Source organism: Poromitra crassiceps, assembly GCF_964638095.1.
Source record: "Poromitra crassiceps genome assembly, chromosome: 17".
NCBI classification, from domain to species: domain Eukaryota; kingdom Metazoa; phylum Chordata; class Actinopteri; order Beryciformes; family Melamphaidae; genus Poromitra; species Poromitra crassiceps.
In genome coordinates, this window is record NC_139635.1 from 31,695,678 (window position 1) to 31,716,207 (window position 20,530).

At 43.1% G+C, this 20,530-nt stretch overlaps 1 protein-coding gene across 2 annotated transcripts in view; it reads left to right on the forward strand.

Moving 5' to 3' along the window:
• cables1 (Cdk5 and Abl enzyme substrate 1) overlaps nt 1–18,893 on the forward strand; it is a gene marked incomplete at both ends in the record, with an annotated part of 27,839 nt that extends 8,946 nt beyond the window's left edge. Inside the window, 9 exons of one of the 2 annotated variants that reach the window (XM_083653822.1) lie at nt 3,094–3,165; nt 3,364–3,456; nt 5,118–5,195; nt 11,790–11,895; nt 13,737–13,902; nt 14,588–14,691; nt 16,825–16,931; nt 17,134–17,341; nt 18,753–18,893. In XM_083653822.1, coding sequence (XP_083509948.1) covers nt 3,094–3,165; nt 3,364–3,456; nt 5,118–5,195; nt 11,790–11,895; nt 13,737–13,902; nt 14,588–14,691; nt 16,825–16,931; nt 17,134–17,341; nt 18,753–18,893 — 1,075 coding nt within the window. The remainder of the gene's footprint in view (nt 1–3,093; nt 3,166–3,363; nt 3,457–5,117; nt 5,196–11,789; nt 11,896–13,736; nt 13,903–14,587; nt 14,692–16,824; nt 16,932–17,133; nt 17,342–18,752) is intronic. The other variant, XM_083653823.1, reaches the window with a different exon arrangement.
• Between the last annotated feature and the right edge of the window lie 1,637 nt (nt 18,894–20,530).

Sequence of the window (20,530 nt, forward strand, 5' to 3'; positions counted from 1 at the left end):
ACAGAGTCATCTTTCGTTAATCTGTCCAGCATGCCCTGTCGTTCATTAACCAGCCCCTCATGGGCTGCACTCTGTGGTCTCTCCTCTAGCTGAAATGCTCACAGGAGAGACGGGTGGGGGGGGGGAGCGGGCAGTCAGGTCAAAGGTCATCAGCTCTCCTCAGATCTGGCACAGTAAAGGGGTAAGAGGTGGCACCAATTAAATCGGCGGTCCAAGATGATATAGGCCTAGTATGCATGGTGCTGCGCGTTCGTTTGTTTACAGCCTCGCTTGGCTGAGTCCGACTCTGCCGCAGACGTAATTATTTCTCGATGCCAGACAGACCCTCTCCCAGGATGTCGTCTCCACGTTGCCTAATTTGTCCGTTAATTTGTGCTACATCAAATGTGGTCACTTGTTCAGTATGACTAATGGGATTATGTTATTGTGGTGCGAAACGTGCAATTACAACTGCATTCTGGAATGGCTCCGGCACGCTTTAGATCGTCACATGTGGCATTGTTTCTGAAACTGGCCGCTGATCAGATATAGAAATGGCCCAGTAGAATGACGGTTAAGTCATGCAACGGAAGTAGTGTGAAATAATAAATGGTGTCTGTGATAACATGTGTTCCACAAAGTAGTGTCAGAGCCAGCTGCTTGTCCTCTCAGCAGCTCCAGAGCATGGTCCTGGAAACGTCTCTGTGATCTTGCATAGACGCTGAGCAGCATTCAGGAGTGATCGTTGACCACACAGGCACAGTGGTTGATTGATGGCAGGCGTACGAGTCATAACGAGGCCGTTCAAGAGTCTCGCAACTTCGCTTTGTAAATTAACCACTGAGCGTGCAAAGAAAGACCACGGGCAATAACATTTTAACACGGTGGATTACCGAGACGCGACACAGGACATTTACTTATTACCTAACATAACTACCAATTGTTTTCTCATTGGAAGGTGGTGATGGGAGTTGTCTTCCATGTTTTATAATTTCTCAGTGCTTTGTCAATGTGGTGGGTAATGGAGATTTAGGTAGAAAATACTTGCGTTTTTTGGTGAATGCTGATACTTTACTTTATTACATGAGCTACACCCATAGACGATATATAAAATACGGAAGTAGCCACCGTGACATCACCCATTGGTTTGTGGCTTTTTGAAGCCTCCAGTTGGACATTTTGGCCGCTGTCATCTTGGTTCTCACGCAGCTCTCATGAGCCAGCCTCAAGTGGCCATGAGAGGAACTGCAGGTCCGCATTGGCTTCATCTGTCCAAGCCCGCGGTTGCCACTTGGTTACACTGAACCTTCTGGGGATTTTCTGTGACCACTCCTGCCCCTTTACTTAGGCGTTGTTGCGAAATCCCACGACTCACACTGCTATGTATGTGAAATCAAATGGCTTTACAAATACTGTAGCTGTATGTTTCTTTCCAATGGCAAAACCAGATCTTGACAAACAAAAAAACAAAACAAAAAACGTAATAGCATAATAAAATAAAAAATAAAATAAAGCTTTTACCACCACCCAAGTCACATCTTGGCCCACTGGCAGGTGATTATGCAACAATAAGCTATCCCTGCACTTAGGAAAATCTGAATATTGTTTCTGGAACAAAGTATAAATTAAGGGACCAACCCAGTTTTACGGTGGAATGTAATGGTACTAAGCTACAGGAAAAATGTTGTGTAACGTATCTGGGATGTCAATTGGACCATTGTATGTCGAGTGAGGCTATGGCCCTCTCTGTCATTGGGAAAATCCGCTCAAGGACAAAGTATTTGGCAAGAATATCTAAATTCCTGGACAAGAAGACCATGAGGCTTTTAGCTACGTCTTTAATTCAATGTCATTATGACTACACCTGTATATCCTGGTACAGTGGTTTAACTAAAGGATTAAAGGACAAGCTTCAGAAAGCTCAAAACAAACTAATGAGGGTTATTCTTCTTAACCTCAGTCCAAGAACTCTTATTAGCCCAATCCATTTGAAAGAGTTGAATTGGCTCCTTGTTGAAAGTAGAGTCCAACAGTTGAAACTCATCATGGTCTATAAAATATTGCATGACCTTTGTCCAAAATACTTGACTAAGTATTTTCAGTTTGTTGGGGATGCTCACGGCCGGAACACCAGAGCTCGTGTAGCAGACGTGAAACTAGCTCATCTAAAAAGCAAGGTGGGAAGAAGTACATTGATCTACACGGGGGGAGAGGAGTGGAACAAGATCCCTCAAGAAATTAACACTGCGGGTTCTCTGAGCGGTTTTAAGAAGCTTCTGAAAAAATACCTGCTGAGTAAGCTAGAGTAGACTAGACGGCGGTGTATTTTCTTGTGTTTAGTTAGTTTTCGAACATTTGTTGCTTACATCTCGTTTCCCTTTATCCTTGATTATTTTGTAATGTTCATTTGATGTATGAATGAATGAATGAATGAGATTTTTATTTTTGAACATGAGATCAAACAATCAAGCATTTTCCACATGGTTTCACATGTTATACCAAGAAAATAAATTACATGCATGTTCAAAAAAGGAGAAGGAAGAAGCTAATGCTTGTAGTTTCCTACCCCTTTTATACATCTTAATTTTTTTGACACGGTTACTGTTTGTTTATCAAAAGTACAGTCATTTCTCTAAATAATAAACTTAGTTTATCAGAAGAAGTAATTCTGGAAAGAAAAAAAAATATATATATATATACATATATTCTAAAAATAAGTACAAGAAAATACTGGGAAAAAGAAGCAAAATATAAGTCTGGATATATGAGACAGATGTAATGTGTTGCTGTATGTCCTGTTTTTAAGACCAGGGACCATGTTGGAAATAAGTGTCTGCACTTTTACATCTACGCACATCCCTTGGATTGCTGTCTTTATATCCAAATAAATTCAAATCAAAATCAAATTGGCGCTAAGGCTATGATGCGATTCATAAACAGGCCCCGCCCACCTGCCAGCGTCATTCGAGCTTTATTCAGCCCGCCTTCTAACCCAATTGTTGCTTATTTGCTAACGTTACTTTCTTACTTTACTTGCTAACTTTCGTCTAACTGCTCCAGCACTGTCCTTCCTTCCTTATCTCCTAACTGTTTTCCATGTGTCTGTTTTCCCAGACGGAGACTCATCTCTCAGCGCTCCTCACTGGAGACTCTAGAGGACATTGAGGAGAATGCTCCTCTACGCAGGTATTAAACTGCACTGGAACACTGCTTAGATTAGCCACTTGGCACTCTTCCCCCCCAGAGAGATGGTCTCACTTTGTCTTCAATATACAGTACGTCTATGTCATAAGAGGAGGCCATTCAGCTCAGTGTAATGGATCCAAATGGCACAGTTTCTCCGTTTTTGAGGTACTGATGTTTTGTGCTTGGTCTACGTTTTAGATGCCGAACCCTATCGGGTTCACCGCGACCAAAGAGCTTCAAGAAGATCCACTTCATCAAGAACATGAGGCAACATGATATACGCAATGGAAGGTATGGAGGCAAACAGTGCCATCCTCTTAGTCAATACAAGTAGCCCTCGACGGAGAATGGCAGGCTGCCCCAGTCAATGAACTGCAGAATGTCTCTCACATTACAAGGCAAATCCCAGGCAAGCAGACTTATTCATAGTGTAACTTACAAGTCAAATGTAATTGGCTATTTATATTCACTGAGAGACTAGAGGTTCATTGGGAATCCTGTCCATTCTCCTACATACGATCTGATCAAGTATTGTATTATAAAGATTTCCCCCCAATTTGTATGTGATCGTTGTTGCACATTAAATCACTATGAAGAGCTCAATCACACAACATAACACACTCTCAATTGACTAAAGGATGCATGAGGGTCACGCACAGATCGCTGAACAGCCAAATTGGCACAGTGGTGTTGAACTGGCTGCTTGTTTTACAGTGTGTGCAGAGAGTAATCCAAGCAAAAGACTGTTGTGTAGACCGACCGGGCCAGGAGAACTAGATTAAGTGTCGCGGTGGTGCCCGGCACATTCTTTGGAGCGGAGAAGTGACTCAGTTCGCTTTAACTCGCGGTGTTTTGAGATACACAGAATCTAGTTTTGGTTGCTGTAAAAAGAAAGAATCAGTTGAATGTTTTTTTTTTAAAGTGTCGGCCTATTCGCTGGTCGTCATCTTAAGGTTTATTATTCGGCATTTGGTTGTTATGGAGTGGCTGACTTTGTGCATAATGTAGCGCAGTAACCCAAAACGAACCTCAACGCAGGCATTTTGTCTACATAATCAGCAAACCGTTTGATGAGGCAATTTGTTAAATGAAGTCATTTTGTAGATTACCGTAAGTTTGCCTCTGTTGTGCGTTTCTGCCTCCTGTCCAGTGCATAATCTGATGTGGAATCAAGGTGATCTGGATTCAATTGTTGCACCATTTAGCAATAGGCCCTTTTCACCGTAGCCATTCTGTGTCGAAAAGGCAGGGTAAACACAGGTGCAAGCAAAACACTAATGAGGGTTTCAAACTTCCATGATTGCAAGTTAGAAACCCTCATTAGTGTTTTGCTTGCACCTGTGTTTACCCTGCCTTTTCGACACAAAATGGCCACCGTGAAAAGGGCCTATTGCTTGTTGATTAACTGATGCTGAAACAATCGGCGTTTTGAGACTGACGTGTTGTTGTTGCTCCGACGCCCATTTCTTTTGCCCCGTTGTAAGATTTACGTGTCCATGAGCTACAGCTGTTAGAAGATCATTTCAATAAGAATTTTGAGGTTCTTGTACTATTCCTTAAACCAGTCATTCTGCCCTCTGTGCTGTTGACATTCTTTCATTGACACATTTCTGATTAGATATCTCTGCCTACACAAGTACAAGGCGTTTTAGTTATAAACAAAAGGGGGCGGGATCTTTTATCAAAAATGCATCATTGTTGCCCCCAAACCACATTACTGTAACTGAGCCACACACACGCAGACACACACACACACACACACACACACACACACACACACACACACACACACACACACACACACACACGCACACGCACACGCACTCACGTATACTGATGTTTCACTTCATTCTCTGTCTTTATTCTAATCATTTACTGCACACTTCTCCAACTTAACCTGTAGATCTCACCGTAGATATTAATTAGCTTATTTACCACTTTTGTTTTTATAGGATAGTCCTTATCAGTGGCAGAAGATCCTTCTATAGTGTATTTTCTGTCCTGCCCTATCGAGATTGTAGCCAAGCAGGGTATGTATCCTACAGCATGCCAACCTCCTATTTCCTCCAGCCTGCGCCCCCTCTTTCCCCTTTCTTTTCCCATCCTTTTTTCTGTGGATGCACTCTCCTCTGACTGGTGCTAAGGGTTGGTTTTGGTGGATGCATTTTTACCCTCAAATTTTGATTAAATCCAATGGGCTGTAAAAGGCTTAAAGGGCGACGTTGCCGATTTTCAACCATCTTTGTATCATTATAAAATCAGTAGTATACTGTGTATGCAACTGACATCAGTAGTATATGCAACTGACAAATGTTTAACCTCCCTCCGTCTTGCCTGGATGTTCATTCGCAGAACTTCCTGGTCCAAAATGATGTCATAATGTTGTCATTTGGTCCAGGAAGTTCTGCAAATGAAGGTAGAGAGAGCAATAGTGATGGTAATAGTAACATCATGGCAAAACTGCTTCCAAATTACATCATTATGACATCATTTGGACCAGGAAGTTCTCCGAATGAACAGGGAGCTCTTGGTCCAGGCAAGATGGAGGGAAGTTAAACATACTTCATTTGCAAAATATACTACTGATTTAGTAAAGATACAACGCGGGTTGAAAATGGGTAAAGCGCCCCTTTAATCGCTCATGTATCTTCTGCTACATTATAGCTTGATGCTTATTTGCTTGTATCTTTCATTTGAGCTCAGGTGGCTTTTGGATGCTCACCCCTTTTGTTCAGTTCAACCCATTTTTGTCCGTCGCAACTGTCGCTGGCTTCGCTCTTTAGGGTGCACCTTTCCTGAGGTTCTCGCTCGCCTAGCAACTGTAGCATTTGCAAAAAACTCAACAGAGATTCATCTTTATGTCGTTTTCATGTGCTGTGCAAATGGTTTAAGACGGCAAATGATCCATGATGCTGCCCGGGGTGGCTGGAGTTTGTGTTTGGGGTGCACACAGACATGACGCTTTGTTATTATGGCTTTAGAGATGACATGTCTTGGCACTGGAACAGAAGACGTCTCTGGCTTATCTGTAGAGGAGGCTAGCTTCCTTTCTTAAAGCAACACCAGGCTCTAGTCTGTGTTATAGGAAGCTATAGTGGCTCCCAGGACCTCCACACTCCCAACCTGGCCTGCAGGGGGATCACTCTCTGGGGCGGCCTTGAATCCGATGCCCCCCCCCTTTCCCCCGGTCACATGACGCGGCGTGTTTTGGAGGAAGTGAAAGAGAAAGGGGACAGATAAACAGCAGAGAGTACAATGGACAGAAAGAAAAACACCACACTAGGGCTTAGTGAAGAGCATCAAAGGCTCAATCCACGTGTGGAATTTCCTAAGCCAGTCAAACAGTGCAAGGTCAAAGGTTAATGAACCCCCAGGGCTGTCCAATATGCATGTTTGACTGCCCATTGCTGCTAATTGACAGTTTACGCTGAGGCTTTGGCTGGCTCTGTCAAGTGCTTGACTGCAAAATGGCGCGTTATCAACAGCCGATTCGGCTCGACTTCCAACACGGCGCTGTTCATAACAGTTGTTTTTGGTCCTTTAATAACCACAGTATTTGCCCTCTCATTTCTCTTTGTCTTGCCCCAATTACATGTATTGGTTTAATGCAGTGCAAGTGAGCGATTCAATTATATTGCTAATTAGCGCAGGCCTCTAGAGCATGACTTCACTCAATTAAGGGAATCATGAATGAATGCTGTCGCACTCTAAAGTAGCCACTAGTGGGCCAATTTCAAAGTTAAGCCTTGAAATAGCAAATAAGGCCTCATTTCTTTTTGCACCGTTTCAGCTTTCGTTGATAGCAATGCTAATCACTTCATTATTAAGCCTTAATTTAGAAAGATGAACCTGGGCCTGAGCACTTTGCCTAGATGATAACACTACTAACATTAAAAACAATTGAAATCAACGATTGCTAGTCCTGCATGTTACTAAGCAATGTCAGCGTTTTCCTATGATTTCCTTCTGTCTCTCTTCCTTCTCAACAGACCCAAGTTTCATTTTCTGGTTTTGCCTCAAAGAAAAGCTCTCTAGTCTCTGGAACGCTTTTCATCTCTGACTGTATGTCTTCTCTCCTCTTCACTGTTCCGTGGGTTGTCTACTGTTTGGGGATCTCCATGTCTCTGATGCATCTGTCAACATTGTGTCCTGGTGTGCCTGTCTCCCAGCTCTGTACTGCAACACTGTTTTCCTTATAGCAGAGTGGCCCCACATGTCATCAAAACACTAGACGAGTCATGTGTCATTTGTTGTATTTATCTGGGCGCAATGATTGGAGGTCCGATAGGAAAAGCAGGAAATGTTGCCATGGTCTTCGGAGACTTTAGTTCTTAAATCTCAATACAAATTTGTTTAGGGGGCATGTAAGCAGAGCACTATTTCACTCCTGTCCATTTCAAAACAAGAAAGCTAGGGCAGTTGAATTGATTAGCTATGAATTTGTAGTTATGCTTGTGCATTCTGCCTGTTGCTCTTATCATTTCAGTCCTCCAGTGTCTTTATAGTGTCCAGTGTCTTTATAGTGTCTTTTTTTGATTGCGGTTGGACAGGTTCTTCAGCTTGCTGCAGCCACCCCACTGTTTCTATCAATCAATGACAGAGGGTGTGAATGAAGTGAACTGCAGGGCGTGTAGTCTCTCTGTCAGTGTTGAGAGGCTGCATTAGCTTTGACTGACTCTGACCTCAATTTGCTTTCATCATAGTCGTAACTCGGGATGCAACCATTATACATTTTGATGGATTATATTCCGAGGGAAAATCACGGTTTCACGATTATTAGGCATTCATTTATTTCACAACACTACAGATATTTCACAGCAATCCCGCCCATGTTCTAATGTGTTTACAATACATTCACACTAGTAGATTGTTACGTGTCCCATACACCCTGGGGTGTACAGTAATTACAGTTTGTGGTCTGTGTGACACCTACAGTAGGAAGTCAAGTTGTGTTGTTAAAATAAACAAAGGGTGATTTTTAACTCTTAAACAAGGACTTGTCTTGTTTCCCTAGCACACAGCTTCCACAGTACCATAATGTCCCTTTAACTTCTACAGTACCATAATGTCCCTTTAACTTCCACAGTACCATAATGTCCCTTTAACTTCTACAGTACCATAATGTCCCTTTAACTTCTACAGTACCATAATGTCCCTTTAACTTCCACAGTACCATAATGTCCCTTTAACTTCCACAGTACCATAATGTCCCTTTAACTTCCACAGTACCATAATGTCCCTTTAACTTCCACAGTACCATAATGTCCCTTTAACTTCCACAGTACCATAATGTCTCTTTAACTTCCACAGTACCATAATGTCCCTTTAACTTCCACAGTACCATAATGTCCCTTTAACTTCTACAGTACCATAATGTCCCTTTAACTTCCACAGTACCATAATGTCCCTTTAACTTCCACAGTACCATAATGTCCCTTTAACTTCCACAGTACCATAATGTCCCTTTAACTTCCACAGTACCATAATGTCTCTTTAACTTCCACAGTACCATAATGTCCCTTTAACTTCCACAGTACCATAATGTCCCTTTAACTTCCACAGTACCATAATGTCTCTTTAACTTCCACAGTACCATAATGTCCCTTTAACTTCCACAGTACCATAATGTCCCTTTAACTTCCACAGTACCATAATGTCCCTTTAACTTCCACAGTACCATAATGTCCCTTTAACTTCCACAGTACCATAATGTCCCTTTAACTTCCACAGTACCATAATGTCCCTTTAACTTCCACAGTAACATAATGTCTATTTAACTTCCACAGTACCATAATGTCTCTTTAACTTCCACAGTACCATAATGTCCCTTTAACTTCCACAGTACCATAATGTCCCTTTAACTTCCACAGTACCATAATGTCTCTTTAACTTCCACAGTACCATAATGTCCCTTTAACTTCCACAGTACCATAATGTCCCTTTAACTTCCACAGTACCATAATGTCCCTTTAACTTCCACAGTACCATAATGTCCCTTTAACTTCCACAGTACCATAATGTCTCTTTAACTTCCACAGTACCATAATGTCCCTTTAACTTCCACAATACCATAATGTCCCTTTAACTTCCACAGTACCATAATGTCTCTTTAACTTCCACAGTACCATAATGTCCCTTTAACTTCCACAGTACCATAATGTCCCTTTAACTCCCACAGTACCATAATGTCCCTTTAACTTCCACAGTACCATAATGTCTCTTTAACTTCCACAGTACCATAATGTCCCTTTAACTTCCACAGTACCATAATGTCCCTTTAACTTCCACAGGACCATAATGTCCCTTTAACTTCCACAGTACCATAATGTCCCTTTAACTTCCACAGTACCATAATGTCTCTTTAACTTCCACAGTACCATAATGTCCCTTTAACTTCCACAGTACCATAATGTCCCTTTAACTTCCACAGTACCATAATGTCCCTTTAACTTCCACAGTACCATAATGTCCCTTTAACTTCCACAGTACCATAATGTCCCTTTAACTTCCACAGTACCATAATGTCCCTTTAACTTCCACAGTACCATAATGTCCCTTTAACTTCCACAGTACCATAATGTCCCTTTAACTTCCACAGTACCATAATGTCTCTTTAACTTCCACAGTACCATAATGTCTCTTTAACTTCCACAGTACCATAATGTCCCTTTAACTTCCACAGTACCATAATGTCTCTTTAACTTCCACAGTACCATAATGTCCCTTTAACTTCCACAGTACCATAACGTCCCTTTAACTTCCACAGTACCATAATGTCTCTTTAACTTCCACAGTACCATAATGTCCCTTTAACTTCCACAGTACCATAATGTCTCTTTAACTTCCACAGTACCATAATGTCCCTTTAACTTCCACAGTACCATAATGTCCCTTTAACTTCCACAGTACCATAATGTCCCTTTAACTTCCACAGTACCATAATGTCTCTTTAACTTCCACAGTACCATAATGTCCCTTTAACTTCCACAGTACCATAATGTCCCTTTAACCTCCACAGTACCATAATGTCCCTTTAACTTCCACAGTACCATAATGTCCCTTTAACTTCCACAGTACCATAATGTCTCTTTAACTTCCACAGTACCATAATGTCCCTTTAACTTCCACAGTACCATAATGTCCCTTTAACCTCCACAGTACCATAATGTCCCTTTAACTTCCACAGTACCATAATGTCCCTTTAACTTCCACAGTACCATAATGTCTCTTTAACTTCCACAGTACCATAATGTCCCTTTAACTTCCACAGTACCATAATGTCCCTTTAACTTCCACAGTACCATAATGTCCCTTTAACTTCCACAGTACCATAATGTCCCTTTAACTCCCACAATACCATAATGTCCCTTTAACTCCCACAGTACCATAATGTCCCTTTAACTTCCACAGTACCATAATGTCCCTTTAACTTCCACAGTACCATAATGTCCCTTTAACTTCCACAGTACCATAATGTCCCTTTAGCTTCCACAGTACCATAATGTCCCTTTAACTTCCACAGTACCATAATGTCCCTTTAACTTCCACAGTACCATAATGTCCCTTTAACTTCCACAGTACCATAATGTCCCTTTAACTTCCACAATACCATAATGTCCCTTTAACTCCCACACTACCATAATGTCCCTTTAACTTCCACAGTACCATAATGTCCCTTTAACTTCCACAGTACCATAATGTCCCTTTAACTTCCACACTACCATAATGTCCCTTTAACTCCCACAGTACCATAATGTCCCTTTAACTCCCACAGTACCATAATGTCCCTTTAACTTCCACAGTACCATAATGTCTCTTTAACTTCCACAGTACGATAATGTCCCTTTAACTTCCACAGTACCATAATGTCCCTTTAACTTCCACAGTACCATAATGTCCCTTTTTTGAGAGTGAGAACACTCGGTGTAGCAGAGCCTTTAAGGTTATAAAACCATGATGCTTTAACCCGCTGTTAGTAGTGAAATCGGTTAATCGCTGCATCCCTAGTAGTAATCCCTAGTAGTAATCCCCCAGTAAACCCACCAATCTTTAATTGCTTTAATTGGTACATTTTAATATTTGTTTGGCTTTAATAAGGCTCCTCCATTAATATGTATGGACATAGGCTTTTAATTTGGTATGTGATAGCCTCAGTCTGTGTTCTCAGTAGTGGACATTGAATACCGAATCATTTGGCTCATGCAGACTTTGTTCAGTCGGCTCTCCACTTTTTGCTCCACTGACACAGTTCCACTGCAGCAAAAATCTCCCACGCATTTCAGGCACTGGTGATGCAACAACAACCCAGCCTGCAAGAGACTGCTGCCCTGCAAGAGACTGCTACCCTGCTCAAATGAAACTCTGCTCCCCTCCGCCTCCCCCCTCCCAAGGGTGCACTTCATCTCTAATTGCCCTGAAATGCACCCAAAAGACACAGTCAATTAAAGAATGTAGGCCAGCCGATGAGCACAGATCGATAGTGAGCCTACTATGTGAGTGGTAGAGAAGAGGAGGCAGATGGATAGTGGGCCTGTGTGAGCGTTAGAGAAGAGGAGGCCTCAGAATGGGCTGGGAGTTGCAGCACCAGCAGGGCGGCGCTGTGTAAAGCTCTTGTGCTCTGACAGGGAGATCAAGCTGGAAGCAGGGCGTCAGAGGCACCCGTCGGGCGGCGTCAGTGCCAAGGAGACGGTGATCGGCCTGGAGGGAGTGGAGCTCGGAGCTGATGGAAAGGTGAGTGAGGGACTCCTTTGATCCTTTGAAGAAGCATATACAGAGACACTGGCTACGTTTACATGCACACAATAATGTGACTATTACCAATACACTATGTAGTGCAATGAAGCTGTTTACACCATTCTAGGGAAGTGACACCTCTGCTGATCATTTACATGTGGTTATTGCAACTAAGCACTGAAATGGAAATGACTAAATAATGATGGAACAACGTAATTTACTTGATCATACCTAAAGAAATGCGATTAAGGTGCGCGCAGGTTGTAACTCGTCTCTACTAATGTGAGTAAAATTGGGAGTACTCTGCATATACTGCGATTATGCTTGCTCTAAGAGCTTTACATAATCAGATTGTGGTGTGTTTATATATATATATATATATATATATATATATATATATATATATATATTTAGAACACGGCTCTCTTGAATACTCGATTCTGATTGGTCAATCAACAAGATTCACCGGTCATTATTTCTCGACAACCGACCGCTGCTCTGCCACACCTGGATTAATCAGTTGATAAGAGCATTTTGTCTGCAGACACTACTAATTAGGCCAACCAGTTGCAGCTGTGGTGTCTTGTGTGCCAATTACGAATGAAACCGCTTTGTCGTTGAAAACGCTATTAAAAAATCTATTTGAATAATTATTTTTGTCAGATTATTGAATGATTTAGTTGTAGGCCGTGTTCTAAGCGGGATAATGTATACTGAGCCGGTGATTACTGGGAAATAATGACCTTCAGGTGAATCATTAAGCCCTCCGCTGCGCGTCGGGCTCAATCATCACCTGTCGGTCATTATTTCCCCCGTAATCACCGCCTCAATATACATTATCCCTTACATATATATATACATACAGTATATATATATATATACAGTGTATATTAGGGCTGCACAATATATCGTTTCAGCATCGTCATCGCAATGTGCACATGCGCAATAGTCACATCGCAGAGCGTGCAATGTCAAGTAAGGTAAATTAACTGATAACATACAGTAATGCATGCCCTCTCTGTGACGTTCTAAGCTCTTTCCTACTAACTATAGTACCTTTACTCACTTAGGATCCTGCAACTCACCCTGTCTGTGGCTAAAAACACACTCACTTCCTACTACGTCAACCGCGCACGTTACCCACTAGGCCACCTTCTTAAATGAGCAAGGCTTGATAGACCTATTTAAGACTTTTGGTGGAAAATTCCTGTATTTTTTCATATCGCAATATATATCGCAGAATAAAAAAATATTGCAATGTCAGTTTTTTCCAATATCGTGCAGCCCTAGTGTATATATATATATATATATATATATATATATATATATATATATATATGTATATATACACACAGTATATATACCTATATATATATATATAGGGCTGGATGATAATTCAATATCATTGATCGTCTTCTTTCACTGGAATCATATCGTGATGATATTTGACACACATTTCTGCTGTCTAAATTGATGACGACAAGCAAATTTTACCTGAGATTTTAAAAACACTGATAAAATGAAGTATGGTAAGAATATTATTTGAATATCTCTGTTTTGTTTGACATCACACCAACATTACCATTCGGTTCAATGAGATGAACATTAATTCCATTTATTTAACGTGGTTTTGCATACATGAACTATGATGAGTTCAGCTATATCGTCCAGACCTATATTTTATATTTTTCAGTGGGGAAACTGTGCAAAATGAGGTTTGCCATCTTCCCAACATATGTATGTATGGTGTGAGCACATAGGACAGGACTTTTCAACAGGTCATACAGTACTTATGGTAAATCCATTGCTGCCAGTTTATTTGATATCTGCACCCACAGACTGTGTCCTACACCCAGTTCCTGTACCCCACCAATGCGCTGGGGCCTCTGGGCGGGCGGAGGAACACCATGGACTCCACCTCATCCTTCTCCCAGTCTCGCAATGCCAGCCACCGCAGCCTCAGTCTGGGCCGGGCCAACAGCAACCAGAGCAGCATAGATACAGGTCAGTCTCCATTCAGTTCAACCCCCGTATCTCCAGGCACTGTATACTTATCCCTTTTATTAATGGGCCTGTGTAATATAATAGGATCAAATTTGCCCCCGTTCCCACTTCCCAGTGTTCTTCACTACTATTCATACATGCGCTGTCGTTTGATTTCATCTGAATGACAGAGTTGGATTCTGGAAGATAGGGGCGTCTGGGTCAGTAGAGGTAAAAGCACTCGCCTACCATCGCGGAAACCTGGGTTCAATTCCCGACTGCAGTACTTCCGGCTTGGTCAGACGTTCCCACAGACACAATTGGTCGTGTCTGCGGGTGGGAAGCCGGTGGGGTATGAGTCCTGGTGGTTGCACTAGTGCCTCCTCTGGTCGGTCGGGGCGCCTGTTCGGGGGGGGGGTGAAAAGAAGCAGCTGGTGACTGCACATGTATTGGGGGAAGCATGTGCTAGTCTACGGCTCTCCCCAGATCGGCAGAGGGGGTGGCGCAACGACCGGGACAGCAGGGGGACTTGGCCAAGTACAATTGGAGAGGAAAATTTCAGAAAAACAACTTGATCAGAAAAAAAAGACAGTTGGATTCTGGAGGAGAAAATGTGCAGATGTCTGCTTCTTGCTCAATCGCTGTTGTTGTGTTTGTGCTCCTCGCAGGGAATGATCTGGTGTTGTTGTGTTTGTGCTCCTCACAGGGAATGATCTGGGGGACTTTCGTGAGTACGACCCCAATCTGCTGGATGACCCGCAGTGGCCCTGTGGGAAGCACAAGAGAGTCCTCATCTTCCCTTCCTACATGGTGAGAGCGAGACACCGGCAGCAAAAACAACCACAAGCCCCGCCCCCGCGAGCCCAAGGGCGTCACTCGCTGAAATAGACCCGCTTCTGTTGACATGCTTCCTTGGGTGAAATTCTCTGAGATATCTTTTTCTATGTATTTATCATTATTGACCTTTCTCCGTACTTTTTCCCACCACAATCAAGAACAAAGATTTGCCCCCCCACGTTTTTGTATGAAAAAAAAAAAAAAAAATCCTCCCGAACTTCATCGGCGGTTTTGAATAGCAGCCAGGAGGATCTGTCAGTCCGTTCTAATCAGCAAGGTCACTGGACCCAAACTCCGCTCCCGCTCCGCTTCTGGGATGCCTGGATGAATACACGTACTGTATCCCTGTTCCCGTGGGCAGTAGCTATCAAACAGCCACTCCACCACATCGTAACGGCCAGCGTGGCGTTTGTGTCTCCTGTAGCCGCTGCGCTAATCACTCTGTTTCTCCGGGAAAGAGCGGATGTTGAATTGTGTTTGCCAGACTCCCACCTCATTCTTTCCTGGGATCTTGTTTTTCTTTGGCAGACTGGCAGAATACACAATAAGAATTGGAATGGTTGAAATGTTCAGTCAAGGCCAGACAGAATGTTTTTTCTTCTCTTCCTCCAATTGCAACAAGCCCAGTGTCTCGCAACAATAGCCATTGTGTTTACTACAGGAGTGGAACCAGTCCGTCCTGAAGGTTTTCACTCCACAGGACGGACACAGGATGCTTAGAAGACATGACCTTCTCCAACTGAACTTTCAAGTTGAACAAGCTATCAGCTTTTCTTACTCGCCGTGTAATCCGGGATTTTTTTGTGAATTAGAATTAGATCCAGCTACATTTGCTTCCATTTGGTTGCAGGCAAAGCTTGGCTTCAGTGTAGTACGTGTGAAGTGTACACTGCAAAAAAGTCATTTAACCTCTTATTGAATCCTAAAATCATAAAGAAGTGCAACAAATCTGCCAATGGGGTTCGATAATTTCACTAATAATTTCCACTGCAAATTGAAATAAAAGTAAGGGATAATGTTGTAGCGGTTTGACCAGTCTTGTATGTTGGTCTAGTCACAACCCCACAAAGGATTACAAAAAAATCATGAACCCTTAATTATTTAATTTGAAAACCAATAACTCAGCATGAGCACAGCCAGCTGCTGTGATTGATCAATCAATCAATCAATCAATCAATCAATCAATCAATCAATCAATCAATCAATCAACATATATATATATATATACAGTATATATACAGTATATATATATATATATATATATATATATACAAACACACACACACACACACACACACACACACACACACACACACACACACACACACACACACACACACACACACACACACACATATACATGTATCTTTTAAGAATTTTGTAGAATCAAGTGTCATTTTCTTGAATCAAGTGTTATTTTGGGCCATAACCTCAATGGCGGATTTTTTTTTCTATTTTTTTTTCCCAAAATTAGCTTTGAAGGCTGAATGAGACCAAATTACTTACAGTAGATGGAGGCTTTTTGTAGTGCTAGTCTAGCTCTCGCCAAATCGACAGAGGGGGTGGAGCAATGAGTTGCCCAAGTACAATTGTGGAGAAAAACCTTGGAAAATGTAAGAAAAAAAAAAGAAGATTTGGACCCCCGCTGAGTGCTGAAAGTGTGTTTTGTTCCACAGGCATGTCGGTCCCCCTGCTGAGTGCTGAAAGTGTGTTTTGTTCCACAGGCATGTCGGTCCGTGTGGATTTGAATGCGTCTCACAGCACCTGCAGATTTTTCCCGGTGACTCATTCATCATGGTGTGAACATCCCACTGACTTGAACTTTAGGGCCCTCATTATATTCTCCCATGTGACCCGCCCATCTGGCACTCGGAGCGCGTTATAACGAACGATAAGAATGGTCTCGGTCAATTAAACAGGCAGTCGAGTATATTTAGTGTCTTCTGGGCATTTGAGCCACCCCGGTTTTCACCAGTCTTGTGTATCTCAGCACTCAGTGAGCCTCATTGTGAGTCAGTGGAATCTAACACTAGCGTGCGAGGCTCCAGTCACCTTCTGCGCTGAAAGTGTGCTCGCTCTGACGCCGCCGCTGGTTTTCCCTTTCAGACGACGGTCATCGAATACGTCAAACCCTCTGACCTCAAGAAGGACATGAACGAGACATTCAAAGAGAAGTTCCCCCACATAAGGCTGACACTCAGCAAAATAAGGAGGTACGGTTGACAGAAATCTACAGTGTACTGTATGCCATATTTGTCAGCAGTTTGGTGCAGTGTTCTTTTACGTTTGCTTGAATATTGTTTATAACTTTCATGTCTTCATTTTCTTTGGCGCAATAACCATGAGTTCTTTCACTTCCTCTCCTATGACATTTGTCCCCCCCCCCCCCCCCCTCTGTCCTCTCTTCTCTCTCAGCTTAAAGAGGGAGATAAAGAAGCTGGTCCAGGATGAATGTGGCTATGAGGAACCCACCGTGGCCATGGCTTTTGTCTACTTTGAGAAGCTGGTTCTCCAGGGCAAACTCAACAAGCAGAACCGTAAGCTGGTGGCGGGCGCGTGTGTCCTCCTGGCAGCCAAGATCAGCGGAGATCTCAAGAAGCACGAGGTCAAGCTCCTGATAGATGTAAGTTTCTTCCACCGGACGTTTGTGAAAAGCAACTACCAACTATGTATGTATGTATGTATGAACTATGTTTGACCAAATGGCTTGATGATAATCTGATGTTCCCTTTTGTTATTTTGAACATTTTACTATGGCTGTGGTGGTTACACAATGCGAGGTTTATTGTCCCATCATGCCAGACCACATTAGGAAACAGGTCTGGACGCTGGGAAATTGGATTTTGCTCACATTACTGTCAGATGTTGCCAGAAAAGGAAAACAGATATGTAAGTGGCCTGGCTCATATTGTGATTTCAGCTGTGATCGCTGCTGCAGTTTGGACATAATGCACATCAAAGCAACAGAAAGAAATGGAGAGGGGGAGCAGGAAGACCGTAGTTCAAACACAGTTTTGAATTAATTACCGCTACAGGAGACCCATAGGCATTCTCCGGCCAAGCGTGGACACAACCATTATCTGATCTGATCTGAGGGCGTCTGGGTAGTGTAGACAGGGGTCTACAGGGGGCTGGCAGCGGTACTTCCGGCTTGGTCAGACGTTCCTACAGAGACAATTGGCCGTGTCTGCGGGTGGGAAGCCGGTGGGGTATGAGTCCTGGCTGCTGCACTAGCTCCTCCTCTGGTTGGTCGGTCGGGGCGCCTGTTCGGGAGGAGGAGAACTGGGGGGAATAGCGTGATCCTCCCATGCGTTACATCCTGCCGGTGAAACTCTACACTGTCAGGTGAAAAGAAGCGGCTGGCGAATGCACATGTATCGGAGGAAGCATGTGCTAGTCTACAACTCTCCCCAGATCATCAGAGGGGGTGGAGCAACGATCAGGACAGCAGGCCAAGTACAATTGGGGGGGACTTGATTATTGGGGGGGAGATCTTTTGAATCAGATCTCAGTATTTACCAATACACAGGATCTGGTGTTGCTATCAAAAAAGTAAGATCAAAATACCAAATGCAGGGACACCTGGGTAGTGCAGTGGTAGACTTCTTGCCTAGGGTTGCGGGTTCAAGCCCCCATGTTACCTCCGGTTTGGTAGGGCGTCCATACAGGCACAATTGACCGTGTCTGCGGGTGGGAAGCCGGATTAAGAGTATGTGTCCTGTCGCTGCACTAGTGCCTCCTCTGGTCAGTCGGAGTGTGTGTTCAGAGGGGAGCCTGGGGAGGGAAGGCGCTACGTCCTGCCGGTGAAACTCCTCGCTGTCAGGTGAACCTCGCTGTCAGGTGAAAAGAAGCAGCTGTCGTATGTGCTAGTCTACAACTCTCCTCAGATCGGCAGAGGGACAGCTTGCCAGGGCGAATTGGCCAAGTACAATTGGGGAGAAAAACGGGTGAAAAAACAAACAAACAAAAAAACAAAAGGCGCGTAGCCTTTATCCTCTGCTTCATCTAAACTGGTGTATTTCTTTTCCTGACAGAAACTCGAGGAGAGGTTCCGAGTGAACCGCAGGGAACTGATAGCCTTCGAGTTCCCGGTTCTGGTGGCGCTGGAGTTCAACCTGCACCTGCCCGAGCACGAGATCATGCCCCACTACAGACGCCTGCTGCAGACCTCCTAGCATTAGTGAACCATCAGGAGGAGGACCCCCAGGTTCCCCTCCTGATACCCCCATCCTCCCCACAGACCCCACCCCTCATCTCCCGTCAGCTCTGTGGGACGACCCCAAGGTACCGCTGGCTGTCGCTGAGCTGCAGCTCTTCATCATCAACACAGGCGATATTCTCCCTCCTCTCAGAGACTTGAAAGCAGCCAAAGTGACAACGCACATTTCCCAACCGATTTTTTGCCATCGTTTGACTTCTACATTCTTCATCACGCCGCGTTTTTTTGCCGGACTTGTGAAAGAAAGGGTTCGACCCTTTTTGACCCGTTTTTCTAGTTTGCGTGTTTTCGCATCTCTTCATCCTCACTTTGTACATTTGAGGTCTCTCTTTTTCGGTAAGAGGGTTGTTAAGTTTTTTCGTTTGAATCCGATGGCGAACTTTTTGTTTTCAGTTGGAGCAACCAATGATTGTACAATTTTTACCATCTTTTTTCCCCCATGACTAATGCTCCTTGTAAACTTTGATATGATTGGTTGCCTTCTGACTGGCAGAAAATTTAAACAAAGCCTTGAAGTGGCTGTTTTTGGCTGGACTGTTATTTCTCAGAGTGACTCATCTTTTTGCAAGTCATCGTCCAGTTCCTCTTCACTAAAAGTGCACTTTTTGAATATTGGAAGACATGGGGCAGGGGGATATTTTTCAGACTTCTAAAAGAGCTTGTGAACTAACCCTGGAAAAATAAGCTGTGTTCATACAGTAAGCACTACATACAAGGCAATTGAATGGACCTTTGTTGATTTCTTCCCCATTGCTAATTCACCATTTTCTAGCTACCACTAGCCGCATGCAAAGTAATCAAGACAAATGTTTGAATGCAAGTGTATTTGCAGACCAGATGGGATTTCCTGTATTCATAACAGCTTCAGTATTCCACTTGTTTTCTACCTGTCAAATGCTTGCTTTGGAACTATGGAGACCAGACCCACTATTATCAGTGTATAATATCTTGTGCTCTATGTTAGAGTGTATTGCCAGCACATTTTACAGTGCTATGTTGAGGGTCAGGAAGGGAGTTGTTGTGCAGAGGTGTGCATGAGTGCAGAAAATGCCGTTAACCAATGATCAAGATTTGGTATTGAGAGTGGCAGGGTGGCAGCAGGGTGCTCTCGTGGTTAGCGACACCTGGGTGAAGACCCGCCCTGCTAAAGTGCCCTTGAGCAAGAATCCCTAGCAGCTCCAGGATTGCTTGCTATGTAGCCGACCTTGACCTCTGACCTCCCTGGAGGAGGGAGGGGGGAGGGGGGGCAGCGAAAAGAGAACTTCCCTATGGGGATCAATGACGTACAGTATCACTCATTTGAATCTAACTTGAATTAGCATTGTGAGATTTGAAATCGGTGTGTTTTGAAAAGGAAGGAAAATTGACAGCTATATCATTGTGACCAATTAAAAAAAAAAAGTATGTTTCATAACATTGATGCCTAATGTTTGGCATGAATCTAACTTGATTTTTTTTTTTTTTTTTTTACTTTGTTGAAAATGTTACTGGACTGAATTAATGTATTAATGTAGCCTCACAGAGAACCGTAGAGTATTGAGAGGCTACTGAATCAGGAAAGTAGGCCTACTTGAAATATCCAATGCTACTCGA